The sequence below is a fragment of the Aptenodytes patagonicus genome, chromosome 6, assembly GCF_965638725.1.
Source record: "Aptenodytes patagonicus chromosome 6, bAptPat1.pri.cur, whole genome shotgun sequence".
Lineage (NCBI taxonomy): Eukaryota > Metazoa > Chordata > Aves > Sphenisciformes > Spheniscidae > Aptenodytes > Aptenodytes patagonicus.
Window position 1 is genome coordinate 10,933,200 of NC_134954.1, and position 14,751 is coordinate 10,947,950.

A 14,751-nucleotide genomic window follows, 5' to 3' on the forward strand; every position below is an offset into this window, starting at 1 on the left:
TTGAATGTCACCTTCTAATCAGATGGCTGGAGAGGCTAACAAGCAAGGACTGCTCTGGTTTCAATGCCTCCATCACTCTGCATCCCTATTTCACAAGGTCCAGTAAGCGGCACTCATTACCGAGGCAATAAATCCTTCCCCAGCCACCCAACAGAGGGCAAGCGTGGCTTTCAGCAATGCACCCAGGAGGCTGCTGCTCTTGCAGAAACATTTGTGGGAAACAGGTTTGTGTTTCCGTGCTACTAGTGTGCATTCAAGTGCATTCAGCTTCATGTTTGGGGTGCTTTAATTATTCACAAAAGGAATGAAATTATTCCATGAAAACTGCGTCAAGTGGCTTATAGTAAAGAAAGCTACTGTCACAAAATTAGGCTCCAGCTGGATCCATCTGCAAACAGAGTTTGTGTAGGGTTGCTTTGGGGGGGGCGTAAACTGACCTTGCTGTTGGCTTGGGGTGGGGAAGGAGAGTACCCTGAGTGGGGACTCAGTGGGCACTGCCCTGGTCCTTGGCTTCCTGATCATTGAAATGGAGAAAAGGATGGGTTCCTTCCTTCTACAAATGTATTTGGGATGGCCCCACCGACCTACCGCTGCCTACGAAAGCTGCTTCTCCCAGCCTGCCCCCTTATTCCCAGGTGCTCCAGCAGAATGGCAAGGTTTCTCCAGACCTGTGTTCCCATTCTTACAAAAGCAGAGATTTTGCCTGGCATGTTATGCTTTCGTAAGCACTCAGCCCTTAATGAGGGCAGTTAACGCTGTTTGGCTGATGTTTCCAGAGTATAAGGAAAGATGAGCCATTTCTTTATAATTCATCACCTTAGCACTTGTTCTTAATTCCATGCATTGGAAAAGCACTTGTTCTGCTGTGGACCTCTGGCTGCCACTCATCCTCTGACTTATACTTCTTACTGACTTTGAGAAGAAATGGCAAACTGCTCTAGAAAAACCCAGAAAACACTAGAAGGCAGATGTATTTGGGGGGGAACTCGTCAGTAAGCCTTGAGAGGGGGAAACGGGAGCAGTGCAGAGGAGCTAATTGCTTGGGGACCATCTGGAAGCAAAAGACGAAGAGAATGTAGTGAGGCACACGGCTGGACTTTCACCTCTGCACATCAAGAGCTGAATAATAAAGTCATAAACTGGCTCTCAGGCAAAATAGAGCAAAACCAAAGACAGCTGAGTCGTAACAGGGGATCGGTCAGGGCTGCCAGGAGGGTTGCACACGAAAGATGGGAAAATAATAGAAATGCTCATTAATCTGTTTTTTATTGTCATCTGAAGACTCTGGATTATAGGCTAAAGGCTTTTGCGCAGGGAGGAAGAGGATGGGGCCGGGGACAGATGCTCGCTCTCTTCGGGTCACTAGATGGCACAATTCTGGCTCTTTCCTTTCTCGCTCCAAGGCATCTTGCAGCAGGGACCCAAGACCTGAGAGAAAATTGTTCTCCGCTCCCTGTAACAGTGCTTGGACAGAGTATTTCGGTCATTAATCGCTTGCCCACAATATTTAACACATGCAGAAGAGCAAACTGTGGGGGTCCAGACCCAGCTGAGAGAGAAAACCTCGCTTTCTTGGTGGGATTTTACTTTTCTCTCTTGGAAAGTTTATAAAATGACTATAAGTAGATGTGTCTAAGCTGGGGATAAAGTCTACAGCTGTTGAAGAGCCATTGCTGTACTGGGATCTGGGGTCTGTAGCTACTGGCAAAGCTCTGGGCAGCCTCCGAAATCACACCCCACTTTCCCACAGCGGGTCCTGTTTGTGCTGCTGCCTTTTGTGTGTCCTTGCAGGAGACCAGTGATTTCCCTCACAGGAGTCCGAGCAGGTCACCTGGCAAAGCACCTTTCTGGGCAAAATTTGGACGTGGGTTAGAGAAACACAACGCTCAAAGGCAACTGCATTTATTGTATCTCACTAATGTTACAATATGTAAGGAAAACAGAATTCTGAAGTAACATTCTTACCTACTGAAAATAATTGTTCAGATCTACTGAATTCACACCAGAATCACATTACAATGTGTGTGAAAAGGCAGGAAATCCATATTTTGGGAAATATTCATGCAGCTGCAGTAGGAGATAGTGTAGTTCACAAGGTCACAGTAAGAGTGAGTCCTCATTACAGATGGAGTTATTAAAAGCCCGTATGAACAAGGTTGATCGAGGTAGTGAGAGGACAAAATATTGCATGCAGAAAAGGACAGCCATTGCAGATGTCATTGTTTTATTATCTCTCACAATTGCCTGGATCAAAATGGGAAATCAATACCTATCTGTAAGGCATGAAATCAACTTAGCAAAGAGCTTACCTACAAGACTTTGCTATTTTCCATAACTTGCAAACAGCCGGATCCGTGGCAGACTGCACCGAACTGTGTGCTGTCAGTGGAGAGGGCAATGGGGAGCCCCAGGTTCAAGGAGACACCATGGGGCGGGTAGAGCAGGGAGGAAACGTGGGAGTCCCAGCTCTCAGCTAAGTCCCTGACTCTGCCTATACCCTGGGAAACGAAGCAACGAGACTGAGATGCCCAAACGTACAAAAATACTCCTTGGAAGTTAAGTGAAAATCTGGAGAAGCCTGAAAGGCGGTTGGCACTGAAGGCTTAAATGTTGGGCCTCAGCTGGAAATTGCAACTGAGCAAAGAGCCTTGGTAAGCCATGAACAGTCATCAGGAAGGCAAAGTCAGTCTATTGGCATTCCTAGCAAGCTGCTGCTGAATGGGATGTAGGTAGGTATTAAGGAAATATCTTAATATCTGACCTCACCTGCAATGTCTTTAGCCTTAGGGACTGGTTGTGATTTTGAAAGAAAAAATAAGTCCTGTGTACTTTCTGGGAGGTTTCTTGCTAATGAATAAACAACCAAACTAAAATAGATCTGCATTGTGGCATGGTAATGAGCTAATGAGGAGTGAATACTGCAGTCATGAAATCAGAGTCAGAATTAAATCAAACAGTGAATTAACAATTAAATATTAACAACTGATCAAAACATCAGATAGACTGTCAGCAGGATTTGAATAATGAAGCAATGCAGCATTGGACTGGTTGTTACAAAACATTAACCTGCCAAACCTAAGGCTTGCTGTGACCTTTTCCTAGTCTTTTCATAGATCTTTTCGTAGATCCTCAAAAGCTATGGTAGAGTGTGGCTAGAACAGGAGCATGGTTAAAGAATTAACCCTTATTCTACATAGATACTGAAGAGAAAGGTTCACAAATGTTTATGCAACATTCTTTGTATACATGTATATTTAAGGATGATGCACCCTGAGTTAAGGTAGTATTTGGGGTATGCGTGTGCCTTATTTGTGTACCCCCAGGGGGAGCACAGGGCTGGAGGTACTAATGAGACCAGTCTGCTATATTCACCCCTGACCAGGACATACACATTTAATCCCAAAGTGTCCACTGAGCCGCTGCTTGGTGTCACCCACGTGTTGCAAGTCACAAAACACCTCCCCCACCTTAAAACATGCTGAAGACCATTAGGACAAAGGCCCAGAAATCTCCTCAACTACAGCTTATAGAAGAAAAGAACAGGAGAAATCAATGGTCTGAGATCTGCAATTACATCCGCGTTAGGAGGCGATCCCAGACTATTTCTCCTCTGCTAAACAAGAAATAAATCTTCCCAGCAAGAGATAATCTTCATGCCTCAGAAAGAGCTGTAGAAAACAGCAACAAGAGGCTGGCGGGTGTCCCTGAGTGTTAGTGGTGAGGGCTAACGCGCTGGCTGCATAGTCTGGGAAGGATTTGATTCAGAATTTTGGTCCAAGCGATGATGTCTTTGCTCAGTACCTCCTCCCGAGGAGCATCTCTGCACTGGGTGAATCAGGCTGGGGCAGCCCGGGGCGTCGGGGCATCTCTCCTCCCTCAGGGAGGCTGAGGCAGCATTGGCCTCCCTGGGGAATAGCAGGGATGCAGGCATCAGAGCAGTGGGTTCATCTGCCCTCTCCTTCTTGGCGTGTCCCTGAAGGAGCAGGGGAGCAGAGGCACAGCCCAGGAACCAGACCCACAAACATCCCCGGAGCTTCCCTCCCCCGGCACAACGTACCAGCTCCAGCTCTTCCACCCCAAAAGCCCCACAGCAAATGCATGTTTCTGACGTGACTGTGAAAAAGTTTTAAAAAAAAAAAAAGCTCTGGATGTGGCCTTGCCTCTCCAGTTTTCTGCAATAATAGGCAGAAATTCCTATCACCTCCAGATCTCTTTGTGCATTCTTGGTATAATTCATGAATTCATCACATTGCTTATAACTCTTGTACTCCTCGTCTCTCAGGACTTTGTAAAAAAGCCTCCATCACTTCTCCTACTGTGTTTACACCTGTTCAGTATAGCTCATCTGTTGGCAACAAGTTGCTTTCAGTTTGGCTAACATAGATGTCCGCCAACCAAAGCAACATGGACTCTGCAGGCATGAAGCCTCCCTTGCCTGGGCAGCAGCGCTGCCACAGGGGCTCTTGCTGAGGTGGTTGCATTATGATCTGAGCCTTGTGGAGGTGCTTGAGCCTGTAGCAAAGCCATATGGACCTGCTGTTGTCCCATCTGTCCCAGGGCCTGAGTGTTATTTGATTAGGAGCCACGTCAGGATTGGGTTATGTTTTAACGTTGCTGGTCAGTTCTGTGCTGCAGCACAAGATGCTGCTTCCAGGATAATCCATGAGAAGACTCAGCCCCCCTCATCTTCCATCGTAGGGGCTATCAGAGGTGTTCTTTGGGACATAGCCCACTCCATCCACAGCCATCCCATCTCCCTCTGGCCCTCATAACATAAGGCGTCACTTCGTATTGCCTGTGGGGAGGAAGGGAGTTTCTCCACCCAGTGTCCCCACCAAGCAGTCAGTGGAGGAGGCCTACCTCTAGTGGACCCTCAGTACCCATGGCTGTGCACACCCTCCTGAGACTCCGCTGTTGTTTCTTCACTCCCCCTGAACAGGTATATCTCTGTGCTGAGAGCCTTTTCTCAACCCCTGGTGCCCATGACCATATGATGTGGTGCCCATGGTAGAAAGGACTGGATTTGGGCAGTTCCTGACAAGCCTAAGAAAACTGTGTCTCAGCTTCTCTTTCCTTCAAAGGCATGGAAGGGCTGTCGGCACGTTTGCATCCATCCTTAGCGAATGTGTTAAACCACGCTGGGTTTTTTCACCAGCCCTAGTGAAGACACGGCTGATGCTCTAGCCTCATCCAGCCTATGGCAGCCTGGATTGCAGCAGGGGACAGCAGTCCTGAACTGGATTTAAATACCTTTTGATAGAAAGGGACAACAGATTTTACTATCCTTTATCCTAGTTTCTAGCTGGTATAGACATATTGTCATGCAGAAGGTCAGATCTTGGATCTTCACTCACTTTGTCTTTGTCCAGGCAAAATTTTTACTAAGCAGAAAGAAGCTGGCAATTTCTGGATCTCAGTGAGTCTAGAGCATCTGCAATGTACATTTTAACCCTTACTGAGAGGACTGTATTTTGCAGGGAAGAATGCACCTGAATTTGCAGTGTTTCCTCAGTGCAGAGGTTCATGGGCCAAAGAGAGGGCCAGGCATTTAACACAGCTCTTTATCTTCTGCTGAACTCTCCAGCTGCTTTTAAGAGGAGCAGACCCCCATGCTGGGTACACAGGGTCCAGATGTTGGCCAGATGATCAGGCCCTCTCTTCACCCATTTTTTCTGCTTTGTACATTCTGTCAACACATTGCCAGACACAGAAGAGATCCATCTTACAGTTTGGGGATCTTCATGAGGAACACTGGGGTCTGATCCAGGAGCAGCTGATTTATCTCATTCATACCAATAGTGTTGAGCCAAATGCTGAAAGAGTTTGTGTCGGTTATTTCAGTCCATGCTTATGCAAGTGGCCTCAGCACTCAAGACAACAGGATCCCCTAAAGCAAGATCTTCTCAGAGATTATTTTCTTGAAGGAAGGTTTTTTTTGAAGCTCTCATAATGCAAACATTGTAGTGTACAGTACATCCTTGAAATTTAACTTTGCATCTGTATCACAACCACAGGAGCTTGGGTCTCTGTGCAATCCACTACAAATTAAAGTAGAGCTCTTTCTGGAGCGCTTACCTCCTCCTCACACTCTTGTGTCCACTGCATACATTTTGGCAGTAGCTGTTTGCGAGGATGGCAAATGCACGTTTGTTACGATTGTGCCAGCTGAGGAATAGCCTTTCCTCAAGGAGTAAGCAGAGTGGAGTCTTCCAGAGCTGGTCTCTGTGAGGCACAGGGAGAGAAATAGGATCTGCTAACGAGTGCTTGGTGACTTTCAGCTGCAAAGCCTCGAAATGCAGAGAAAGCAGCACTCCAAGATATGACATAATAACACATTTTATGTCGTACTTACACCTCCGCTCCCACCTGAAGACCTTGATGTGCTTTCTAGAGCTGCTGAAATAACACTATTCCCATTTTACAGCTGAAGATATCGCTACTGGGGATGAGCAACCATCCTGAAGGATGTCCCTGAAGGACTTTCCCCACCCTGTGTGCCTGTAGCACGCCCCGAGCGATGGCTCTATCTCTGAACTGTGTTTCAGCCCTGCCACAGTTCCTCACCTCTGAAGAGATACATGCAGCAGGTGAGCAGGGCCCCGGATAAGAAACAGCCAAGTGACCCTGCCATGCCGAGCCAGCACGACCAGCCAAACTTGTACTGGATGCCCAGAAACACGTTGTGGAAGACCAGAGAGGAGCGCTCCACGTAGACATCAACGGCATACCACACCGAGCCGGTAATGCCTGGGAGACCTGCAGGACAGGAGGGAGGTGCCACACAGAGCTCCCAGGTGGACCACGAGGAGATCACAAACATAAAATCTGGAGCTATAGCCTGCTGTCTGCTGGGTCAGACTTTAGGATGGGAACGGCAGGTTTTGGCCCCCGTTCAGCCTCAGCCCCGTCACTTTGGCGGATTCACCCTGGCTCCTACTGGTATCAGCTGGAGCGCTGTCAGGCAGAGGCTGTGCCTCGCGGCTTGGCACTCACACACACCATCAGCGCTGGCTGGCAGCACTCAGGTTTCTGCAGTAAAAAGCAGAAAGCTCCTCCCTTCTCAGCTTGTTTATCAACTTGTTGTAAAGTTGCTTCAAGAATTTAATTTTCTAATCAGTTTTGACTTTCAGATCTTTGACAGTGGTTTTCAGACAAACTTTGGGAGGTGAATGGAGGATGTTTAAAAGAACGTCTCAAAGTGTTTTACATGTGCTCCCAGTGGCTGAGGTGAGTTATGTGTTGAATCTGCTTACGCTGAAGCAGAGGTGGATGCTCAATATTGGCATAAGGTCAAAGGAAGTTACTTGGTACCTAGCTGACTGTCTATTTTTGCATTTAAAATTCTCCCACTGGCTGTAACAGCAAAGCACCTCAGTCAGTCAGGTATTTATCACCTAGGAGGGACAGATGTGTTATTATCCTTTTATTAGAGATCGGCTGCAGAGATTTTGGCTAAGTGACTTGCCCAAGGTCACACAATCTGTGGCAGAGCCAGGAACCAAATCAGCATACCGGGACTTTCTAGTCCTTCAGCAATTAGGTCTCTGCCTTATCAACAACACTGACTTCTTCACAGTAACACAGCAGTAAATGGAAGTCAGTCAACTCGGAGCCAAGCCACCTGGTCAATACATGAAATGAAAGCAGATGAACTCAACTATGTGCTGTTAGGGGCAGGCAGTGAACAGAGGAAGCTATATTGCACAAATAAAGCAAATAAAGATCCTTCCCCCATTTTTACCCTCTAGAAAATCACCAGCTCCTCTCCCCAAAGTAAGAGAAGGCTTTAAAGCTTCCCCCATTTGCTAAAGGGTGTCCTGCAGGATGGGGGTGTAGCGGGGGAATACCTGCAATGAGCAGCATAACTCCAGACACCAGGCAGATGCGCAGCTTGATGAGCGGCTCATCAGGAAGGAATTTCACGCAGTCCAGTCCCAGGACGAGGAAGAGAAATCCAAATCCTGCCAGGATATCTGCTGTGATCATCATGGCTCGGGTCAGCACCAGCTTCACTGCAGGACAAAAGCAGATCATTCTAGTGCACAAGGCATGGAAATGTGGGTGGGTAATGGGGTCAGGTCCTGTGGGAACATTTTTTTCTGGGGTGAAGCTTTCTCCAGCTTCCCCTGGGAGTAATACCTCACTTAATACTAGAGAGAAGAAACATGGCTTTAATATGTATGTGCACCAAATTATCTGTCACTGAATAGAACAGATGCTCTTTTTGTCTACACTCAGGTGTCCCCACCACTTGTAGAAACATCTTTGACTCTGACATACCAGGGTGCTCGGCGAAGATGGAGTCGTACTCATCGCAAGTTTGGATCCCGTCAAAAACATTTGTGACACATTCCCACCACAGGCCACGGCATTTTGTACTCACCTGTGGGTTGAGAAAAGAAAGACGACCACAAGTTAATATATCCACCAACACAGCAGATGGTCAGCTAGGCCATCCTAGCTTCAGCAGAAATCCTGGTCCAGTTACACTGATGGCAAACCGGAGTTGTTTAGCTTAAAGAAGAAAAAAAGCAGTAGGATGGAAAAGAAGGACAAAGTTTTCTGTGTCCCTACTAATGGTTTTAAATTAGAGCAAAAGAAATTCAGACTAGACATTAGGAAAAAAACCCCTCCTATTGGTAAGGATAAAAATTCTGAAGGAAATTTCTGGGAGGAGCTGAGGGGTGGCTGACGGGAGAGATCTAAGAGCAGGTTTGATCACTCCTTGCCAAATGCTTGTCTAGGCTTAGCAGGGCAGGGCTGTGGACCAGACAACCTGAGCCTTTGCTGCCCGTGCTCCCCTTACATCATCTTCCTGACGAGAAGGAGCAGCTCAGGGGGGAGCATGACTGGTGGGGCAAGCGTTGCACCAGGAGCCGGGCGCCCGCAACGGGAGGTGGCCGTGGCGTGGTGAAGGAGTGCTTTGCTGCAGAGCGGAGGTGTGGATGTAAGCCCCTCTCCAGACACATGTGGAGGGCTGCCCCCAGATGACTCAGTCATAAACACTGGCTGGAAAATGAGAGGCAGCTAGCGCTGATCCTGGCCCTGGGGCTCCCAGTGCGTTGCTGGCTATGGGACAACGCGTGCCTGAGCCACAGTCATCGCTGAGACATCCAGACTCAGCAGACGTTGCAGTAGCATCGTGGCTAATCGTCTCCGTTGTCCTGAAGCCGTAGATACCATTCTCAGCCCAGCCTTCCATAAATCACTTTAATATGGGAGGTATTTTCATTACCAATGCAAATATGGCAACAAGCACCTCTAAAACATTCCTGGAATTGCTCATACAAGGAGCAGAGTTAATGTCAGTGCAGCTTTGGACTCCAGCCTGCCCCGCTGCTGCCAGCGACACCCGCTGTAGTTAATGGAAGGAGAAACTCTCCCGAGAAATGGGTTTCACACAGGGAAAGGGGACGGGGCATGTTTGGATGATGCAACAAATTCATTTTTCTTGTGCTGTGTAAATCACAAAGCAGATAATAACATATCTCAGCCACTTAATAAAGCTTCATTCAGGATGTATTGAAGCCCGTAGCCAGCCGCAATATTTTCTCCACAATGCAATGTTTGAGCCAAACTGTACACATTCTTTGTGATAGTGCACTGTGGATTAAAGGTGAGTAAAAACAATTCACTACTTCAGACTGGCAAAAAAGATACTATTTATGTTTGAATGAAAACAATCTACACGTTTCGTTTTGTGAAGATGAAAACTACTTATAATTTCTCAGAATTTCAGGGCAGGTTTAATGAAAAATACCACACAGAAAAAAAGAAGCAATGCGGGAAAAACCTGGTTTCATTGATTCTGTGTTTTTCAAGAGAACAGTGTCATGTAAAACAATTTGCCATGTTTATATCAGACTTAAGTTTTTACCATGGCCCTCTTAACCCAGCTACAACTCCTCTTTTGTCTTAACTCACCACCACTCAGGCTGTGCTTGAAATTAGCATATTTTTTATTAAATTATATTTTGTTCCACTTGTGTTTATACCATTTCATGTTCCTCCCAAACCACCGTAGGCTCATTCATATTACTCTGTAGTCGGCTAATACTCTCAGTTACTCCTCACTTGCTCGCATTAATATTGTTTTCTAAGTAAGTCTTACATGCAGCATCTTCGTTTAAATTATTTATAAAGAGACTAACAGGATTCCAGGCTTCATTAGCCTCCAAGCAAAACAGAGGTCTTAAGGTGCAACATTTGTGATCATGGTCTCGCTTGTGAAACAACCCCCTTCCTAGACTAGAAAAAACTTGATTAATGTTTTGTGTGTCTTGGGATGTTTCAATTGCCACCTACTCCTGCTAGCGCTGAACATGGGCAAAATCAGGGATCAGCCGATCTCTATGCAGCACATGCACAGCCAGGGATAAATGTCTCATTGCCTGTGCAGGAGTGATGGGAACAGACGTCAGAGGGGGGACCTGTGGCTGGCCTGAGCCACTGCTGAACTACTGTGGTTTCTGTTATCTGCCTCTTAACCTCCTCGGCCATCCCTTGCTCTCATCTGCTTTGTGCACCGTTTGTCCTTCTGGTTGTTAATCTGCTCCCAAACCACCCTTAGGCATCTGCCATTGCGCAGACAGCACAGACCCTGGGGCACATGGCAACTCTGGCAACTCGCTGCTGTAAACGGGAGAGGGGTCAGGTCTGGCTGGGGCATCATGGGCACATGGTGGGGTGGGGTGAGAGGCAGAACAGGCCTTGACTCTGTGTAAGCACTGCTCAGCAACAACAAAAACATCCCTGTGTTATCAACGCTGTTTCCAGCACAAATCCAAAACAGAGCCCCATACTTGCTACTGTGAAGAAAATTAACTCTACCCCAGCCAAAGCCAACACAAGGGGGGCATGGATTTCTCCATCCCATGGCTGGACCTATGCACCATGTTGGTAGCACTAATTCCCCATCACTTCTTTCCCCCCGTAGCAAATCTGCTCCAGCTTCCCTGGGCCCAACCAAGGACTCCCCGAGAAGCTAAGCGTTACGGCCAAACTCCTCATCTCCCACTTTGATTACGAAACACATTGCCACGACCTGCTTTCGCTAACACAAGTATGCATGTAAAACATAAATTGCATAATGACTGTAATATATATAATTATATCATATGCATAATGTATAATTAATATTAAAATAATTCTAATACAAAAAAATGACAGAACAAGCACACACTTCCCCTTCTGAGGAAAGCGCAGAAGACAAACATGTGAGGGATGTTAGTCAGAGTGTTTTACCGCACTGTAAAAAGGTGCCAACATACAATGATTACAAGCCCAGCACGAGAGTAAAACAGGCAACATTTAACAGTAGTGGTAATATTTTTAATCCGCCTGCAACAGGGAGGGACTGTGTACAAAATACAGTGCTTGTTGGGAAGCAGATTACGGCTTTTTCCACCACAGACTACTGCAAAAATTGACCCAGGTTTGTCTTGATGCTCACACGGAGTGCACCAGCTTAAACCACTTTCTGTGTTGCCATAACCTGGAGGCGAGGGGCTGTGAGAGCTGAGCGCTGGCCGGGGCCCCTGCAGCCCCTCCGGAGGCTGCTGCTCCTGGTGCTCCCTGGCCTCTTTCTCCTGGGCTGCTCCTCCAGCGGGACCGCAGCCAGGGCTTCCTCCTCCCCAGCTGCTGGGGGCCAGGGTCAAAGCCAGGCGACTTTCTATGCTGGATGATGGAGTTCCTTTCTCCTGAAATCAAAAGTTGCCTGAATTACCCTTTTTCCAGCTGAAAACAGGAGTCACTGTGGACTCCACCCCTTTCTGGCCATGGACAGTTTACCTGCATGCCCGTATTTAGAGAGGCAGTGAGTCATTAAGGCCATTAAGGAGATCAGTCGGTCAGGTATTAAGGCTGGGGGCATTTTTCTCCATTATTTAGTATTCACACTCAGAGCAGGAATGTGAGAGTAGTGGCTGCTAATAACCAAACTGGGTGTTAATGGAGCACTTTGTGACAGCCCAGCCCAGGTGCCTTTGTGCCAAGAAGAAAAGGTTACACAGCCTCAGGGTAATGGACTGGTTCTTTCCTGGACTCGGCTTTACTCAGGAGCTGGGTTTCCCTCTTCTGATTTTCTTGGAAATGACGGCACAATGTGGGATCCATTTGGCTTTTCTGAGTATACTGATATCTTCAGCTGACTCCAGGCAATTCACAGCTTCCTGAAATGAATCTAAAATATCTCCTAAACTAAGATGATAAATGAAGAGTGATATTCCAGCCAGCATCAGTGGGTGCACACTGTTTTCCCTGAAAAGAGGCTCACTGGGCAGACGCACTGACCATCAGCAACCTCACAGCACTGGATCTATGACCACCTCAGCATCTACAACCACCTTCCAGGGTGGCAGTCAGATTGTCGGGATTTCATGTGGCATAGAGAAAAAAGGTATTTTTCTTGTCATCACTTTTAGCCTTCTTTCTTCAGATAATTCATCACTTGATGTGATGCAGCTAAATGTTGCAATCACTGAGCGCAGAGGAGCTCTTCTGGTTTCCTATGCTGGATAGCAGGTAGAAAGTTTCATCCTGATATATTCAGCCAAACTCTCTGTCTTGGAGGGTGTTTCACCCTCACTGCATAAAGTATCTACTTTACCAGAGAGCAGATTCCCACACTGTGGACCTGCAGCCTTTAAATATACAGAAAGTGCTAGCTGGCTGCTCTGGGAAGAACAATACAAATTTGCAGTACCGAGTGCTGGAGAAATGGCGATGGTTTGGGGTCTGGAGTTTCTGGGGTGCAGCTCGCACGTATGCAGCATTCTGCTTCCTTGTTGTTTGCAGTTTACTTTTGCCAATACTCTTCTCTAACATGAGAGTGCTAATGTCTGCACAAGTTCAAGAAGATATTTTTTAGTGCTGGATCTAACATGAGTCTCCATGCTCCCCATAAATTTCTGCTAGCCCTATAGCTCAATGGCTGTTATGAAAAAGATTTGAAAAGCACAGGCGTACATGCTGGACTTTTCCACCAAGAAGTCTGACCTACAGAATTAGAAACATCTCCAAAACATCCATGCAGGCTGGAGATGCAGGATAACCGTACTCAAGTTCATGCACATTTAAACCTAAAGCCTGTAGACCTTTCCTGAACTTACTGAGAGCAGAGTCTGGATAATAAAGTCTGGCGGAGAGAATTACACAAAATACCACTTTCCCCCTGCTCTTGCCAGAGTCATTAATTTCATTTTCATCCAGCACAACAGGGAAACAGTACATGAGAATGGAGCAATGATGCCGGGAACCAAACTCTCTCTAGGACACATTTGTTTTGGTGATCAGGCTCTCCTCACCCCGATCTTACCTCCAGGGAATCATCAGCGTTCACCATCCAGCAGTCTGTCCAGGTAGATGCTATCAAAAACCCAGTAGAGAAAAAAGCAAAAAAACAGCCCACATACTGGAGGAAAAACCTCATGCCAGCAGGTGCTCAGCACATCCAGGGGGGGTGAGAAAAACAGTGCCCAGCCCTTGTTCTTAAAGCTGGGGTAGAGGCAGAGCCTCAGTGTCCCAGGTCACCACCACCCTCTTCCAGTGGCCTTGAACAGCGGGAACTTCTCACTTCTGCAGATGCCATCCATTAGTGATGGCCGCAGGAGCAACGTTCACCCGCAGTGGGGATGGGAGGAGGGTGAGAGTGCCCACAGGAGCTGCTGCAGCCAATCCGCCCTGCACGGTTAAAGCTCTTGTCATGCCTGGCTGAAGAGAAATGGGGCTGTGCAGAAGTGGCACGCAGGTAACTGGAGTCCTGGACTTGCAAGGAAAACAGATATCATTGCAGGTTTTGGCAAAGTAGGAAGCAAAAAAAAGTATCAAAACTTGTTCTTCAGGGCAGAAGTTTTGAGCACCGCTAAGGGACACACAGAAGAGCTCTCATGTGCACACTCATGTTTATTCCTGTACATTGGTTCATGCCTTAGCAGTGAGCAACTATGAAGTGTCTTGCTGTAGATCCCAGGCCCTTTGGTTACGCTGTTGGTCTCTGATGCAGTGATTATCTAGTTCAACGCAGGAATGTCACCAGAAAGGGAAGGGAAGGGAAGGAAAAAGGTTAACAGTCATGGGCCTTCAGAGCCAACACCAACAACCATCCTAGCTCAGATATGGAGCTCTGTATTCTGCATTTAAGCCAAACCTAGATATTTCTCATGCCCTGGACTTCAATTTCTTCATGGCCTGAGTCCAGCTCCCGTGTGGGAATCTTGAACTTTTCAAGCCAGTTCCAGTTTGGGGGATTTTGTTTGGTTGGATTTTGCCTGCTTGCTTACTGCCATTGCAACCTTCCTGTTTTCCTGCAGGACTCCCTGGGCGAGCAGGGGTCACACAGGCTGCCGGGGACAGAATGACGGGGCCTCTGTAAAGAGGCTTCTCACTCCTCTCATGCAGTGCTGAGAAACCCAGCAAGGATCCAGGGCACCTTCCAGGAAAACCAAGGGGGAGCGGGACTAGAAATTCATCCCACCCCAAAGGTACAAATGCACAGAAACCATCACATCCTCAGTGATCTTTATTTTTGAAAAGAGAAGCCATGAAAGACTGGAGACCTGCCTTTAGTGGGAAAGTCTTCAACACAGGGCTGAGGAGCAGATTCTCACTCTGCTTTCAGCTCTGCTTACAATCTGCTTTCCCAAACTGATGGTGTCTGTCATCTCAGTTGTCACCTCCAGATGGAGCCAATCGGTACTTTTACAGAACTGCTCAACGCTTGCTTTCTCTTCTCCAAGATTTCCCTCCAAATAC

General features: G+C 47.2%; 1 protein-coding gene across 1 annotated transcript; it reads right to left on the bottom strand.

Moving 5' to 3' along the window:
* Positions 1-2,668: 2,668 nt before the first annotated feature.
* CLDN16 (claudin 16) lies at positions 2,669-13,562 on the bottom strand. The gene is made up of 5 exons (XM_076341094.1): positions 13,316-13,562; positions 8,281-8,383; positions 7,848-8,012; positions 6,565-6,756; positions 2,669-6,222 (listed from the first exon to the last, which is right to left on the bottom strand). Exons 1-5 carry the CDS (start codon positions 13,427-13,429, stop codon positions 6,083-6,085), a joined length of 714 nt encoding a protein of 237 aa, XP_076197209.1. The 5' UTR covers positions 13,430-13,562; the 3' UTR covers positions 2,669-6,082.
* Between the last annotated feature and the right edge of the window lie 1,189 nt (positions 13,563-14,751).

Bases quoted from the DNA above. Each gene is read 5' to 3' on its own strand.
- CLDN16 (XM_076341094.1), bottom strand. From the start codon at position 13,429: ATGAGGTTTTTCCTCCAGTATGTGGGCTGTTTTTTTGCTTTTTTCTCT. The intron at 8,013-8,280 runs GTATGTCAGAGT...TTTGTCCTGCAG, and splicing joins CATCTTCGCCGAGCACCCTG to TGAAGCTGGTGCTGACCCGA. The intron at 6,223-6,564 runs GTGAGGAACTGT...TGTGCCTCACAG, and splicing joins CTGCATGTATCTCTTCAGAG to AGACCAGCTCTGGAAGACTC.